The 18042-nt window shown below is 37.6% G+C and overlaps 1 protein-coding gene across 1 annotated transcript in view; it reads left to right on the forward strand.

The window, feature by feature from the left end:
- The window catches only part of LOC121414119 (peptidyl-prolyl cis-trans isomerase CYP18-3-like), a 30079-nt gene extending 13987 nt beyond the window's left edge, over window positions 1-16092 (forward strand). Inside the window, exons 2-8 of the mRNA XM_041607184.1 lie at window positions 4907-5081; window positions 8279-8400; window positions 9236-9298; window positions 9821-9974; window positions 11571-11627; window positions 13640-13775; window positions 14962-16092. Coding sequence (XP_041463118.1) covers window positions 4907-5081; window positions 8279-8400; window positions 9236-9298; window positions 9821-9974; window positions 11571-11627; window positions 13640-13775; window positions 14962-15094 — 840 coding nt within the window. The 3' untranslated portion in view covers window positions 15095-16092. The remainder of the gene's footprint in view (window positions 1-4906; window positions 5082-8278; window positions 8401-9235; window positions 9299-9820; window positions 9975-11570; window positions 11628-13639; window positions 13776-14961) is intronic.
- Window positions 16093-18042: the final 1950 nt, after the last annotated feature.

The raw sequence follows: 18042 nt of genomic DNA on the forward strand, positions 1-18042 counted from the left end.
AGTTTTCTCTGCATAATTCCTCGAAGAATTGAATAGGAATCGTTTGTCACTCCGTCCAGTCACAGTTCCACACACAAAGTGCACATTTTACCATTGAAATAGTACCGTAGGTGCACTAGTATTCAACCCGGCATAATTCAAAGATTTTGACATATTTCCAAAAATATTTAGAAATATGGAAACTATCTTAATTTCATACCTTTGTTATTTCCAGGGTAATCTGTTGTCGGTATTTTCTTTATCAATCTGTCGACAGTGTGCGCGTAGGATCGAATTATACGCCGATGGCCTTTTGCACTGAATTGCACTAGTATTCAACCTAGTGAGGATAGATAGCAAATCTCAAAAGGGTTTATATTGCTAAATTAGATTTAGATCTATGTAAGTATCTGGCTTTGATTAATTCCCTGTTTGGTCTCATCTCAAATGGTCTAGTCCATAGTCGGATGGGACAAGGGCAGATTGAGAGACAGGACCATCTTTCATCGCTAGGTTGAATACTAGTGCAGACGGGTTGAATACTAGTGCAAAAAACCGTCGCCGTATAATTCGATCGCCCGCACACACAGTCGACTGGTTGAAGAAAAAAATAACGGAAAAAGAATAACCAGCATTTGCTCTTGGAAATAAGACGGGTCTGAAATTCAGGTGAATTCTATATTTCTATATATTTGAGGAAACTCTCCAAACGGGTTGAATACTAGTGCCCTTACGGTATGTGCAATGAGTGGTGTGTACGGTGTAGCTAAGTTATAGGCCTGTGTAGCCTTTTATCATTTTTTAAACTTTAGGACCCTTACCATGTTTCACCTCCATTTTATCTCATTTACCAACATCTATCAACAACAACAACAAATTATAGGCCTAATTTCAAAGCAATATTTGTCGGCAAGTTTTCAATTTCAGTGAATTAACGTTGTGCAGTAACGGTCTATTTCACATTATCACAATTAAAACTTTGACAGTCTTGACATTAGCATTAACAAATCATTCATTCATGAATTCAATGTATTCAGAGATGGTTTTTGTAAAACATTGACAATAAACATCAGGTAATATGAGCGAATTACTATTCAATGCTCGCCGAGCTAAACTCAGCAAATACAAAGCAATAAACCATAAGCACTCCCTATCGTCAAAGCCACGTCCCAGGCCGTAGAGCAGCGGCCAGCGCAAACGGGGCAGTGACGGTGGCAGTGCAGTGGTCGTGGCAGTACAACGACATCGAATATTTTGAGACAATTTGATAAATAAATCAAAGAAAATTGTTATAGAACTTACTGTTTAGCCTTCTACAAATGACTTTGAAGTCGCTGTCCGAATCTGACCCGTGTTCCTTTAGTTTTTGTCTCACCTGCGAAGCAGAGTGAGACTATAGGCGCCGCTTTTCCGACGGCGGCGGCGACGGCGGCGGCGTCAACATCAAATCTTAACCTGAGGTTAAGTTTTTGAAATGACATCATAACTTAGAAAGTATATGGACCTAGTTCATGAAACTTGGCCATAAGGTTAATCAAGTATTACTGAACATCCTATCAAAGTTTCATGTCACATGACCAAGGTCAAAGGTCATTTAGGGTCAATGAACTTAGACCATGTTGGAGGAATCAACATTGAAATCTTAACCTGAGGTTAAGTTTTTGAAATGTCATCATAACTTAGAAAATATATGGACCTAGTTCATGAAACTTGGACATAAGGTTAATCAAGTATCACTGAACATCCTGCATGAGTTTCACGTCACATGACCAAGGTCAAAGGTCATTTAGGGTCAATGAACTTTGGCCGAATTGGGGATATCTGTTGAATTCCCATCATAACTTTGAAAGTTTATGGATCTGATTCATGAAACTTGGACATAATAGTAATCAAGCATCACTGAATATTTTGTGCAAGTTTCAGGTCTCATGATTAAGGTCAAAGGTCATTTCGGGTCAATGAACTTTGGCCAAATTGGGGGTATCTGTTGAATTACCATCATAACTTTGAAAGTTTATTAGTCTAGTTCATTAAACTTGGACATATGAGTAATCAAATATCACTGAACATCCTGTGTGCGTTTTAGGTCACATGACCAAGGTCAAAGGTCAATGAACTTTGGCCGAAGTGGGTGTATCAGTTGAATTACCATCAAAACTTTGAAAGTTTATGGATCTGATTCATGAAACTTGTACATAAGAGTAATGAAGTATCACTGAACACCCTGTTCGAGTTTCAGATCACATGATGAAGGTCAAAGGTCATGTAAGGTCAATGAACTTTGGCCATGTTGGAGTTTTCGTTGAATAACCATCATATCTCTGTAAGTTTATTGGTCTAGTTCATAAAAAGTGGACATAAGAGCAACCATGTATCACTGAACATCTTGTGCGAGTTAGAGTAGTATTCAAAGTCAGCACTGCTGCTATATTGAACCGCGTGATGCAGGTGAGACGGCCAGAGGCATTCCACTTGTTGATGAATTATCGACGGACTTATCAACGGCAAAACGGTAGTACCGGTAGATTGAGTTTTCTTTTTCAAATATTGCACTTGGCGGTTAGACGTGCGCGCGTGCGTGCGAGAACAACATGTATAATAGAGCTACCTGGCAAGCAGCCAAGCGGCCCCGCTAGCCAACGCATATGGGGGGGGATAAATTATGACCAAATCTGGGGGAGGGGACTTATTCGCCAAGATAAATACACATCCCGATATGGGTGGGGGGTGAATTAAACCAAATCAGGGGTGTCTTTTTCCTCTCGATTGGTTCTGGGATGGAAACCATGATGGCGTGAGATCAATTTTTGCCACTGTTTTCCTTGGATCTTGGAATCTATATGAAAGAAAGTTTTCGATCCCTTCATATTTTTCCTTTTCTCTCTCTTCTTTCTTTTTTATTTTCGTTGTCTTTTTTTCTTTTCTGTTTCTTTTCTTCTTTGCCTTTTTCTTTTCTTGTTTTTTTATATTTTTTACTCATTCCTCTTCCCTTTTAATTTGCTTTTGTTTTGATTGAAATTGAGATTTCATTCAGTATATATTTCTTTTCTGTTACATTGTACTATACCCTGTATGGCAGCAGGGAATTTTGATAGGGGTGGGGGAGCAAGACAATATGGATAAATCATTTCAATCAAGTAATGACCGGCCTATAGAATAGCTCTCCTCTTTATGAACGCCGTCCGTGAGAAAGAATAATTAGGGCCTAAAAATAGAATTAAAATTTTGAAAATATCATTTGTAAAAAAAAGAGAGGAATAATTCATGATTGGAAGCAGCTATAGTAGCGTAAAAATGGGTTCGGAGGGGGCTAAATTTGGACGTTGCAGACTGACCATATCAGGGTTTGCGGATGGGAATTTGATAGAGGTTGGGGGACCAAGACAACCAACAGTGAATTTATTTTGAGCAAAATATGGGGCATTGCAAGAAACTTGCAATCGAACAAAAATCAATTTCACACTCCAAAATCAATTGAAAGTCATACTTTTCATTGCAAACTTGCATCTGATTTATTGTTCTTCCATCAAAAAATCCAAATTGATATGTTTTAGATAAAATTAATGTATATAACCTGTAAATTTGCATCTTCGGATTAATTGCAAATATCTTTTTGGAACACTCCAGATATAGTTCTCTTCATAAAAAGCGGCCATAAATAAGCAAAATGATTATAAATTAAATAGAATAAAACTTTGAAAATAAAAATATGAAGAATGTAGTTTAAAATAAAAACGAACAGTATACCGTACGATAGAGGAGCTACATTTCTGCCGTTCAATTTTCACTACCAAGAAACAAACAGCGAAAAGGAAATAAAGGGGAAAAGAGAGGATGGTGATGGATATTACTGAGACACCATTGAGTATATGGTATACCATTCACCATACCAATCATACGATTATAGTGGCACATACTACTGAAACACTTGAATATCACTGAGACACCATTGTATACCACTGACACACCATTGGGTGTATGGTATACCATTCATCATACCATTACAGGCACATACTACTGAGACACCATTGAATACCACTGAGACACCATTGTATACCACTGAGACACCATTCGGTATATGGTATACCATTCATCATACCAGTCGTACCATTATGGTGGCACATACTACTGAGACACCATTGAATACCACTGAGACACCATTGGGCGTATGGTATACCATTCATTATACCAATCAAATCATTAGAGGCACACACTACTGAGACACTATTAAATACCACTGAGACACCACTGTATACCACTGAGACACCATTGGGTGTATGGTATACCATTCATCATACCATTACAGGCACATACCACTGATACACCATTGAATACCACTGAGACACCATTGGGTGTATGGTATACTATTCACCATACCAATCATACCATTACAAGCACATACCACTGAAACACCATTGAATACCACTGAGACACCATTGGGTGTGTGGTATACCATTCATCATACTAATCATACCATTAGACACATACCACTGAGACACCATTGGGTATATGGTATACCATTTACCATTAAATAAACTACCAATTACCATTAAGAACTTACCATTGAAACACCACTTAAATACCATTCGCGTACCATTCACCATTCAGATCACCATTCAACTACCATTCGGCACCATTCAAATACCATTGGCGATTTTTATAAGGGCAGCCATGGCGTAATTGCCTTCGGCAAGAAATTTGTCCACATTTTGCTGCAGTCAACCTAGGTGAGGTAAATAGGTACCTGGCAGGAATTTATTCCTTGAAATGCCACCGCGCTGTAAAAGGCTGCGGGGCTAAAGCCAGGGAAATAATATCCAATGAAGCGCACAGGGACGCATTTGGCAGTGATATGCGCTATGCATGTATAAGCATGATTGGTATTACTATTATTATTATGTCTTCTTTAACTCTTTCTTTTTTTCAGTATTTGTACCAGAATATTCCTACTAAGTTCCAATCTCCTGAAATCAGAGGTCTCCTGGAGTTTCAGTGGGAGCAGTATGTGGAAGAACAACGAAAAGCCTTGAGAGATGAGACATGGGTTTTCAATGAAAAGGCTATGACTTACGTTCACACCCATGGAGATTGCGCTTTCCTCGGTGAGCAAAAAAAGAGTAACAATGCTACTCAGAAACAAGCAGAATGGTTGTTTATATAACAGTAATATTTGGTTTGCTATTCCAAATGCCTCAACAATTTTTGTCTCGCCCCCATAGCAATGAGACTGTTCGTCTGATCACATGAGGTCAAAGGTCATTTAGGATCAATGACCTTTGGCCATGCTGTGGTATCAACATTGAAATATAAAAGTAAATTGATCTTTTTTATGAAACTTTTACATAAGGGTAGTTAAGAATCACTTATCATCTTGCATGAGTTTCCGGCCACATGATCAAGGTCAATGATTATTTAGATTTAGTGGTCAACAAACTTACATTGTAGTATTTCATGATCAAATGAATGGTGTTTCTTTGAAGAATTACATGTAGTTGTTTACAAAGTCAACACTGCTGCTTTATCGAATCGCATAATGCAGTCAAGACTGCCAGAGGTATTTCACTTGTTATTGCTTATTTGTGAGAGTCCATACAATTACAAGACAAAGTAAGGATCTCTAGCCGAAATTTGAAACTGTAACTGATTAATTTTCTTTGAAATATGATTTTAACAGATGATCTGGGAGAAAAAATGAAAATGAAAAACGAGCAACCAGCTATTAGCCTAGGTGTTTGCCCTGATTCAGAGATCACTGTTGTTTTTTTTTTCTTTTTTAACCAAATTATATCAGGTAACTATGTACATGTAGGCCATGATCAGAGATCATTTTGGGGTAAATATTAAAAAATACAGTTTGAGGAAGTACAGTACAGTCAGACCGCAGGTCCCTGTGCTAATGAGCAAAAAGGCCAGATTCATCCAAATCATCTCGAGGATGAATCCTCCTTGCAAAATCTCGTGATTCGTGAGATTTTCTTTCTCTAAGAATTTGCCTGTTTTAACCTCAAATTAAATGAAATATTATTACACCATCAGATAGAGTAAATGTTACTCTTTCATATTGGTCATTTATTTTGTATACAATATTTTGTGAAATAAGTAAATATCTGGCCTGAAAATGTGCCTCAAAACTTAATTTTCTTCCTCTGTTTTCTTTTGCAAATTGTGCAAAACTTTTTATTTTGAGCCTCAATGATATCTATATCACCATAAAGCTGAACTTCTGTACTTTCTCACAATGGCACTCTTGATATGCGGCACCTTTTAATCGGGTCAAGATCACACTTTTCCCACCAAGGTACAAGACGAGATTTCTGAAATTTTGTACTTGCATGAAATTCAGTACTTGCATGAAATTCAGAGTTCTGATTGGCTGGATAAGGTACACAGAACAACAAGCTCGGGGTATTTGAGGAGATTACCACATGGGAAGTGTGACCTTCCCACAAACCCAGGCATTGGAACCGTTGGAATTTGCCATTGTGTGGTCTCTTTGACCAATCAGAGTGCAGTATTCTTGTTTTCAAGCTGCTTTATGTACTTGGTAAATGAAAAGGGTGATCTTGACCCGATTAAACGAATTCTTATTTTGAAACCTATATCATTTCAAAGCATACATATTCAGCTTTATCATGATATAAAAATCATTTGGGCTCAAACAAAAATAAAGTGTGAAAATAGCAGCTTTTGTCAGGTGAAAATATTTATTTTGTAGCATATTTTAGATCAAAATTTTAACCTATATTACAAAATCTTTGAATAAATCCAAACACATGACCTGAAAGAATGATTCTTCTTCTTTACAATGGTACCAAATTCATGAAGTTCGATGCACAATTAGAGCAGCAATGACCGAATGAAAAGAGGTGTTTTGGTCCGCAACAAGCTCATTAAATATATGCAAAACATCTCAAGTCATGAATATCACTTGGATGAAAGAAGCCACTTTCTTGGGACCTGCAGTCTGACTGAGTAATACAATTTCTCATTACCATTTTTCTCTTTATAATTTTTTTTTTCTTATCATGATTCTTTTTTGGTGTGCTGCGCATGAATGGCACCTGTACATGACCAGATGCTTTTAATGACGGAAAGGCGATTTTTCACCTGAAACAACCTTCCCCCTTTTAATAAACAATCTCATCATGTTAGCCTAAGAAACTGGGAACATGTTGTTGACACTGATGATTGGTCATTGGGGATGTCACTTGTAATTGTATCTCTATCATGTTACAGAGCCTGGTAATCTCATCTAACAAAATATATAGATCATGAGAATTAGGTACGATCTGGATAAAAAAATCCTGAAGAAAACCATTTTTTCATGTCAAATCATAACCAACATGTAATAGAATTTCAGAGGGGCCATGCAAGAAAGCAAAGGATAGAGTTTTTACATTGTGATGGAATATTGGTCATCTCCCTCCCTTCTCTGGTAAATGTTAAATGCACACAATGTACAATTACTGCATGGCGTAATTTCCTTCAGCAAGAAATTTATCCACATTGTGCTGCACTCAACCCAGGTGAGGTGAATGGGTACCCGGCAAGATTGATGCCTTGAAAGCATGAGCGCAGAAAGGCAGCTCGAGCTAAAGCCGGGGTAATAATAATAACAACGCGCCTCGGAATAGAATATTTCTAGATAGATGGCGCTACATAAATGCCTATTATTATTATTGAAGACAAATATAAAGAATAGAACATAACATTTTAATAAACGGAACATGTTTCGAGGTGTCGCACCTCATCCTCAGCCGTAAAATTATTAACAGAGTCATTGGTATTTATACAGTTAGGATGTCAAGTAAAAATTTTAAGAATGTAGTTACACAGGATTACAAGGTGTGAATTCAATTGTTAAATGGAATGAAGTAAAACATTTTACAGTGTCTATGAATTTATCAGATAGGGGTGGGTTAAATTAAATGGATAACATTATTTGGTAATTGTACACCTGTTGGTTTAGTTGAGGTTGTTTCCATTTGATGAAAATCCCTTCTTTCATTTTTAGTTGAAAATCTGTTTGAGCAGTATCGAGAATTTTGAAACAGTGGGTATTGCATTCTAACAAGCATTGGGGTGACGATTGCAAGTGTCGCCAGACATGGGAGTTTTTGTCCTTCACCAGGTGCTCCTGTACTCGTGTCTTATAATGACGCTTGGTTTGACCAATATAGCGAGCTTTACATCTCGCACATGTAAATTGATATATGACACGAGCACGAAGTATTATTATTATCTAAACAAATCCATTTATCTACAATGTAATCCCTTTTTATTTTTGGGTCCATCACAGGAGGCCCAAAGGCCTTGCAGGAGTGGGCACAGGAGCACTTTGGGTACAGGGAATGCAAGCCTTTACCTCTCTACATGGCTCTGGCGGAGGAAGCGTATAGGGAGCACATACTTGCCACAAATGTAAGATACAAAAACAGTGTGATAATGATGCACAGCATTTGTATAGTGCCATATATCAAAAACGTTCAAAGGCGCATTGGAGGAGCCAGTCAATCTGGGTCGCCTAGAAGGGCGCGCACACAGAACTGTGACCCGCAGGTCTCTCCTCCCAATAACTGGTTGGGGGAATGCAGATTGACCACTACACCGGGGTTCCCCCTACTCTTATTTGAATAGTGCTGTGGGTTCTTAACGTGCAAAGGTAGTGATTCTCCTCTATACGGGGCCTCCATTTAACATAGCCTGCATCTATGAAACAGGGGAGAAACGTATGTCCAAGGCTTGCATTGGCCCACTGGTGGAGATTTGAACTGCAAAGCTATGTTGTTCTGAGAGGGGGAGGGGAGGGGGGGTTAATGAACTACATGTACTGTGCCACCCCCATACAAGAATAGATTGATGTGACAAATTCGCAATCTCTGCCAGTGATCATGGGTTGCTCTGCAAAAATATTGAAGCAAAATGCTGATATGTACAAAAATATCGATTGGCTAAAATACATGTATATAATATACAGAGCATTACATAAATTTAGAAAGTGTTCAAGGTATTCCAAACTTGGCATTATTGGTGGAACAAAGTTTTTTGTGCAGTTGAGAATCGATCTAAATTTTCATCTTTTCTTCCCCCCCCTTTTTTTTCTCTTTATAACATTGTAAACAGGGGTGGAATAACTTCGATTTGGTATACTTTGTATTCATATCATTTTGATACACTATATTTCACTTTTTTCAAGAAACGTACCTTCACAGATGAGTTCAATGAGTAAACTTTTTTTCCAATTTTCTTACTTCAGCATACATTTGTGTACTTTGACGTGACAGTGGATGGAGAAAAGGCTGGCAGACTGCTGTTTGAGGTAAGAAAAAAAAACCAGGGCTCACTTCATAAAAAGTTGCTCTGATAGAAAAAAAGTGTTGCTGGAATTTCAATTACCATGACAACAGTGGAAATTCTGCTTCCTGATTGGCTCTTCCAATAAAAGTTGACATTTAGCAAGAGTTGCTATCTTAGTATCTTTATACGCCTGTCCTGTGGGATGTATTATGGTATCACACTCGGTGTCCGTCCGTCTGTTAACTTTTCTTTGTAACACGATAACTTCTGTTTAGCTTAACCTAGGCTCATATAATTTGGTGTGTATGATACTAGCATGGATCCCAGAAAGCCTATTGATTTTGAGGTCAAAGGTCAAGGTCACAGTGACAGTGACATTTTCATCTTACCCTTCTGAAGTCCTTGTAAATGCAATAACTTTAGTTTAACTTTTAGTTTTTTTTATTTTAACAGTTTAGCAATTCAAATGATTCAATAACACTCCAGATATACAATGCCTACAAAATTCAGGCTTCTAAGTAAAAGTAACCACCATCTTGCTTAGCTTTATACAGACCGATGCCCAAAGACATGTGAGAACTTCCGAGCGTTGTGCACTGGTGAGGAAGGACAGAAAACAGACGATACCCTGATGAAATACCACTATCTGGATACCTTGTTTCATAGGATTGTACCAAATGGTTGGATACAAGGAGGGGGTAAGGAACACTGGATTAGCAGGGGTGGGGTTGGAGGGGGGTGAAAAAACTATACCCTGATGAAATACCACTATCTGGATACCTTGTTTCATAGGATTGTACCGAATGGTTGGATACAAGGAGGGGGTAAGGAACACTGGATTAGCAGGGGAGGGGGAGGGATGAAAAAAACGATACCCTGATGAAATACCACTATCCGGATACCTTGTTTCATAGGATTGTACCGAACGGTTGGATACAAAGATGGGGCAAGGAACACTGGCTTAGCAGGGGTGGGGTTGGAGGGGGGTGAAAAAAACTATACCCTGATGAAATATCACTATCTGGATACCTTGTTTCATAGGATTGTACCGAATGGTTGGATACAAGGAGGGGGTAAAGAACACTGGATTAGCAGGGGAGGGGTCAAAAAGACAATACCCTGATGAAATACCTCTATCTGGATACCTTGTTTCATAGGATTGTACCAAATGGTTGGATACAAGGAGGGGGTAAGGAACACTGGATTAGCAGGGGAGGGGGAGGAATGAAAAAACGATACCCTGATGAAATACCACTATCCGGATACCTTGTTTCATAGGATTGTACCGAACGGTTGGATACAAAGATGGGGCAAGGAACACTGGCTTAGCAGGGGTGGGGTTGGAGGGGGGTGAAAAAAACTATACCCTGATGAAATATCACTATCTGGATACCTTGTTTCATAGGATTGTACCGAATGGTTGGATACAAGGAGGGGGTAAGGAACACTGGATTAGCAGGGGAGGGGGAGGGATGAAAAAAAAACGATACCCTGATGAAATACCACTATCCGGATACCTTGTTTCATAGGATTGTACCAAATGGTTGGATACAAGGAGGGGGTAAGGAACACTGGCTTAGCAGGGGTGGGGTTGGAGGGGGGTGAAAAAGACGATACCCTGATGAAATACCACTATCCAAATACCTTGTTTAACAGGATTGTGCCGATTGGGTGGAATCAAAGAGCGGGTATGCTCATTGCCTGTGTGGTGGGGGCAGATAGAGTCGCCGTCAGTTGTATGATGTGAATTGCTCCAAGAAAGAAGGCACAGATTTTACAAAGGAGAAACCTGAAAGTGATGTAGGAAGATGAAAGGCATGAGACAGTTGTGTAACTAATAACTACAAAAGTACGAAAAGGCACAAGATGAGTGACTGTAATTTCAGGGGAAAGGGTTTTAGCAACACAACAAGAAGGAGAAAACATACAGAAATGGATAGTTTGATTAGTGGATAGCATATAATAGAAGTACTGGTAGTTGTAACTAGTAGTGGTGGTGGTGGTGGTGGTGTTAATGGTGTTAATGGTGGCAGTAGCAGTAGTATCAGTTGGAGTATTAGTAGTTGAGTAGTGTAGTAGGAGTAGCAGCAGTAGTTGCAAGAAAATACATGAGGAGGCCAAAGGAGTGTATGATATTTATGTTCATTTTCTGTATGATTATTTATGAAGCACTTTGTCCATTTAAGAGTTGAAGACTAATCAATTCAGTACTACAGTATAGTATATAGAATGTATTTTTTTCCCTTACTATTGCTTTCATATTTTAGTTTTGTCATCATTTTCTCTCCCTTCAGATATCCTGTATGGGGCAGGAGATAAAGGTGAATCAATCTATGGAGAAGTTTTTGAAGGTATGTGCTCTATAATTATGTAAAAAATTCAGTCACACAAAATGACCACTATCTGATGTGTCAAGTGTTTCTTGTAGTAAATGAGAAATTGGTAAGCAGTATTTAAGATATTTTTCAAACAAGGGACTTATTGACACCGTTCTCATTACAGTCCTAAAACTACTTTAGTGGAGAGTTTCATGTGTAATATGAACGCGCAAAGTGGTCGTGGAAGCAATTTTCCAAACTGGTTTGGAAAAGCACCTCGCAACTTTCCGGCATTAAACTAGTTCAAGCATCGGTGAGGACATAATTGTTTTTTTCAGGAAGCACTTTTCACACATATTGTGTGTAGATTGCCCACATATACTGCAATTCCATTTTTTTGCGCGAAATAGAGATCGTCTGAAAGCAAAAATATCGCTTTCCATGAAGTGGTATAAAAACCACTTTCAGGCGATCAGGGAAGCGTTTCATGAAAAGACTTGTCAGATGTGTAATCCGACAGGTCTTGTTTTATCTGACAGTTTCCAAAGGAACTGAGCTTCTCAGCCAATCAAAATCAATGAAAGTTGTTAGATTGACAACTCCCCTGATGGGAAAGCTAGTGAAGCGATTTTCCAAACTGGAATCCTGAACCGGTTCAAGCGAAACTAGTTTTAGAAAAGTAGATGAGAGCACAGTCTCTTGTTACATGGATTATGGTTATTTGCCAGCCAATCCATTTTCAGCTGGATTTTATCTTTAGCTTAGTCTTTCCAAGGAGTCAATCCACATAACGCTTTGATTTTGCCACTCTCCACCCAGGTGTCGGAGGGTACCTTTCCCCTTGACAGCTTGATAGGGTGTTGTTTACAGCTCAAATTTCCATGGTCGGGACCGCTTGTCATGTCGACAAGAGTGCATTTTTAAACATGTGATTATATACCACTAAGCAATCAATAAAGTCACAATATCCTTATATCTATTTGGATCAGAAGTGATGGATTGTTTGTTGCTTTTAAATAATGTTTAACTTTCTATGATCTTATGAAAAAAAATTGAAATGATGCTAAAGATGTCAGAAAGTCAGGACATTTTCTAAAATGATGACCTCTGGACTGTATTGATTTACTCACAAACTGTACATGTACACACCCTCCCCCTTAAAAAAAGATCTTTAAAAACTTGTAATTTTGCTTCATGATACACTGCTGATCAGACAATGTCAGAAGTCAGAAAAAGAAGTATATTTTGTTATAAAAGTTTATGAATCAACAATAAGATGTTTTAGGATGTTATTGGTTAATTCTAGTTTAGGATAAGTTACAAAAGTTGCATTTGAACACAACTGTTTCTTAAACATCACTTTTCAGTCCTAAATGCATGCCTCAGATTGGTTGGAAATCCAGTTGTGTTTGATTTTTTGAAGACGCATTTGTGATTGCAATCCTTTGTGCAACAAGCCCCTAGAATACCTACATTAGGAAAAGTTTGTTCGGGGTGCACTGGTTTGGATGTAAAATATACATGCCAGCTCAAAGAAAAAGATAAAGTACAATAATGGTTTGACCTATTACAAGCAAGTGTTTAAGGACAGTTATGAGTATGTATATAGCACTGCCAGTACTGTACCCCACCCATTTTCATTTCATTTTATTTCAACACGGTAAACAAACTTCAGCCAATGGCTGTTCTTCTGAACGTCCGTGCATACATACTGAAATCACATTACATGTATATAAGATACATAATACGAAATAAATATACAATTAAAATATCATCAATATTACAAAAGAAAAACAAACAAACAGAACAGACATGTTTACATCACTCTGGGTCCAATCTAAATATGTTGAAACTAGTTACTTTTAAGTCATTGGGTAAGTGCGTTCCAGCTTCTGGCCCCCCTGTACTGTAAACTTCTTTTCTTATAATTGCTTTTAACTAAGGTAACTGTATACCCAGGCTAGGGTATGGTTAAGATTTGGATGTTTGTTGCAGGTGAAGATTCATGATTGAAAACTTGTGTCGCTCATTCTTTGTTTACTCAGATGAGAATTTCTCCATGAAGCATGATTCCAGGGGTATACTAGGGATGGCCAATAGAGGGCGACATACAAATGGTTCTCAGTTCTACATCACATGTCAGCCTGCACCATGGATGGACACCAAATATGTAGCGTTTGGGTGAGTACGATGTTACAAAGATCCATCAGAAATATTTAGAATATTGTGCGAAAAGGTCCATGAAACCATGGGTGTTTGATTACCCCAAAAGTTTGATTCACCTGATTTGATTCAATTCATCAGGGGAAAAGAAAAAATTACAGGGGGCTTGGGGCGTCCCCCTCCCCCCCCCCCCCCCCTTTTACTGCAGTGTTAAAGCTTATCCAATGTTGGAGATTTACGCAGTTGGATGTGAAAAATAGCCCAACAAATATTGAAAAATAATGATTTTTTGCCAGCGAGGTTTAGATTGATTCTGTAATTGAATAGGCAGAAGTGTTTTTTCACAATGGTAATTATATACACCTATCTACCTGTTCTAAGAAATTGCCCACTAATGACAAAAATTTAAATTTTATGGAAATGTCGAGTCAGATCGGCTCCAAAAGCATTCATGACGAAAACCTTGCGTCTAAACATGAAACCCATTTTTGCTTTCCACCACTACTTGACAACTGCAAGTTACCCGCATTGACAGTATCTCGCATGCATCTTACACGCAATTATCGCAAAAAGATTTTGAACATGCTTTTTTTTTATAAAATTGCCCCGTCCTATTTACTCGATTTAGTATCATATTACCAGCCATCCCGAAATCTTAGATCAAGCTCAAAAGCATTATTTGTTGTTCCCTCTGTCTTTACAAAGTCATATGGTGAGCGTGCTTTTACTCATGCCTCTGCTGTCCTCTGGAATGCTTTACCTAATTTCAATGAGATATCAAAGTGATTCATGTACATTCAGATCCCTCAAAACATATCTTTTCAATGCATAAAATACCAACTTTGAACTAATGATCCAATCTAAATATCTTGATTACTTTATTCTTACCTTTCACTATTTCTTCTTTAAGCGCATAGGGACATGCTATGCTATGTGTGATGCGCTATACAAGAATTGAGTATTATTATTATGCTTAGGGAAATCACCTATAACTCACCTGCAAGGCTTGCGCAGAATTATGTGACAGGGCCTTCAAAGAAAATCCTAATTTAAATCCAAACTGGGATTTTATATTCACCATTTTAGTGACTGATTTTTTTTTCCTGCTCAAATTCACATCACTAATTCTATGCTGTCATTTCTAGCAACAAATCTTTTGCCATTGCATTTTCAGCTCATGTAGTCTCTTCTCTTCATATTTTAGAAAACTTGTGGAAGGCACTGACGTTCTCAAAACCCTGGAGGCGCAGGAGACGTATAACGAGAGGCCAAAGAAGGACTGTAAGATCGCTGCCTGTGGGGTGTTTGTTCCGAAAGATGATGAGGCCATGGCTTAAACCTGGGCCCTGTCTTACAAAGAGTTGTGATTGTTGAAAATCCATCCATACCATAATTTTTTCTACAGGAAATTTGCGCGATCTCCTTAGTAAATAAAGGGAATCACACTGAATCTTCAAGAGAATGATGAATATATGAATATGCATCATATCTAGAAAATATTTTGAACAAATTTGCATTTTAGATGTTGATGTGTCTGGCTGTCAATTGTTGTAATTGATGGGATCAATCACAAGTATTTGAAAGACGGGTCCCTGGACCCTGTTCGACAATGCTTTAGCATTTGATCATATGACTTATTTCTTCGCTTCATTACATTGATCATTATGTGTAATCAAGCATAAAAATCAATTATACGATCGATTGTTAGGCTTTGTGGTATGGGCTGCTGGACTAGCTTTTAGGTGAAACAGTTTTTTAACCTGATATTTTCAGACCTCAAATGACCAATTTCCATCATGGTTTTTGTTTTCAAAGAACTCCGATGGGACGAAGTCTTTATTATGGAATACACAGACCATTTTTATGGGGTACTTGTCTAAAGTGATATAAATTGAATGAGTTGGTTAACAATGAGCAAGAAGAGCACTTACAATGTCATCAAACTTTGATTACGGTAATTATTGTAAACTAATTTCTAATATTTCCACTTTTTTGTCAAAATTCATATGCAAATTACTAGGGGTATGCAAGAAATGAGCTCATTTTGTATTTCCACTCTATTGGTTTTCTCATTTTCTGTGCATTTTATTTAATGAAATAACAAATATTCCAGTTCTCTGCTCAACACATTATTCATTTTCTAAGGTCATCATTGCTATATTTTTCTTTCTGAAGGAGATATGATAATAATGATGTTCAATTCAATTTGATAAATGACAGGAATTGTCAAATCAAATCATTAGGTGGCAAATGATTGTTGATGTATATACAACAGTTTCATCCAAATAATGCAAAACTGAGAAACTCCATGCCTTTCTTCAAATTTTCATCTGATTCTGATAAAAAATATCCAGTGTTTTTCTGTTTTCTCTTCTGTAGAAGTAACTCCTGTTGAAGTTCGAGCATTGCAGCTTTCTGCCGCATCAACGCCAAGCTGGCATAAGCAATTAGAATAGGAAACATGTCATGTTCAAGTTATTTAGTCGTTGTGACTAACTCATATATAATGAAGCCCAGCTTTCCATGGTTAGAAATTCTAGTTTAGGATAGGGCTAAAACTAGGTTTAATTATCAGGATACCAATCCTAATAGTTAAGTGTTCTGAGGATCTATAATATTTGGGCCTCCACAATTTACCAGTTGTGTCTTCCTTTGTATTTTGGATACAGGTTAAAAGGTGCTGCATGTCAATCCCTGGCAGTATTCACAAAAATTATAACTTTATTTTATCATGAAGAGGGTGTTCTCATTCATGACTGGAAAGGGCTGGGGCCTCATTCACATTTGTAAGCCTGGTTTATATTTACTTGGTATGAAAGCAGTAGGGCTGCCTCTTAGATTGTGTAATGCCACATTGGCTGAATCTATTGGCCTGAAATCACATAGATTTCCATTGAACCATGGTAAAAAACCATGCATGGACTATGCATAATTACGCATTTTCATGACGTATGCTAAGAAAAGTCCTATTTAGAATGGGCACTTTTGGCAAAGAGCCCCTAAATTCATGCTTGACTGAAGCGCATTTAATAGAGAATTCTTCATCGTCCATGATTTTGTGATATGCCATAGAAACCATCATTGTGAATTTAGATCATCTAATCTAATATCGATTTGGTCCAATTGCTGTTCGGTCTGCAATACATAATGATGAGATGGAATAATTTGGTGCTCAAGTAAAACAGTTTAGATATTCCTAGAGACTAAGAGGTTTTCAACCTAATGGACATTAGACAAAGTGGGTATTCTTGCCTAACTGGAAATTACACAATTGAATAAAATAAATTCATCTGATTGTGGGTGATTTTCATTGGTCTTGAATATTTTCGTTATGCCCATATGCTCCATGTATATTTCTAAAGTTACAAAGTATAAGATTATCAAATGTTTGGGAGGTAGTATGAGGAATAGTTCTTTGAAAGCTTTCATGTACATAATGTAATTGTACAAAAACTTGAAAGATATTGGTCATATATATATATATATATATTCATGTAAATGTTGATTGGATGTTTGTTATAATTGTAATATATTGTATCATATTTAAATAAAACATGGATTTCTACATGAATTTGTGTTTTTTTTATTCAAATTCTTAAATTTTTACCCTTTCTGGGGCAGCATCATGAAAGAGTAGGATATGGCCATTCATGGAATAATGGCTTGGAGTTGTGCACACTTTTTTTGGAGGGGGGGTCAGTAAAGTTTTAGTCTCTTAATATATCATTTCAAGTTCAGTCTGACCCAACAATAGAACAAAGCGATCAGGGGGGTGTTTCACAGAGTGAAGGAGGACTTTAGGAGTCATGCTTAAATGTCGTCATGCACATCACATGGTTTGCAATGGCACAATCTTAGTAGTGCGCGTCCTCTTAATATGATTTGACCAATGCTGTAATGCCTTTTATGCCACATGCAAACGTAAATTGAAGTGCAACTCTAATTCGCATTCAACTCTGCAAAACACCCAGGAGCACTATACGGAGCATCCCACAAAAAAGAGGAAAACCGTTCAGAGAGAGATTTCACAATTATTAAACGTTTACTATGAATTTGATACCGTACTTATGGTTAACAAGATTTGGATCTCATCTTTGAGATCAACTGCTTAGCAAATTATTCACGCATGGCATATTACAAACAATGAATATTGAGGCCTATTTGAAACGATTTGCGCAGAAATTCACGTTAATCTGGATCACTCTTTGCTTCAGGGATCAGCAAGAGAAACTTAAATACATAAGAAATGCTGAGACAATCGTCAAATAAGCACGGTTGTATCACG

Source organism: Lytechinus variegatus, chromosome 4, assembly GCF_018143015.1.
Source record: "Lytechinus variegatus isolate NC3 chromosome 4, Lvar_3.0, whole genome shotgun sequence".
NCBI lineage: Eukaryota > Metazoa > Echinodermata > Echinoidea > Temnopleuroida > Toxopneustidae > Lytechinus > Lytechinus variegatus.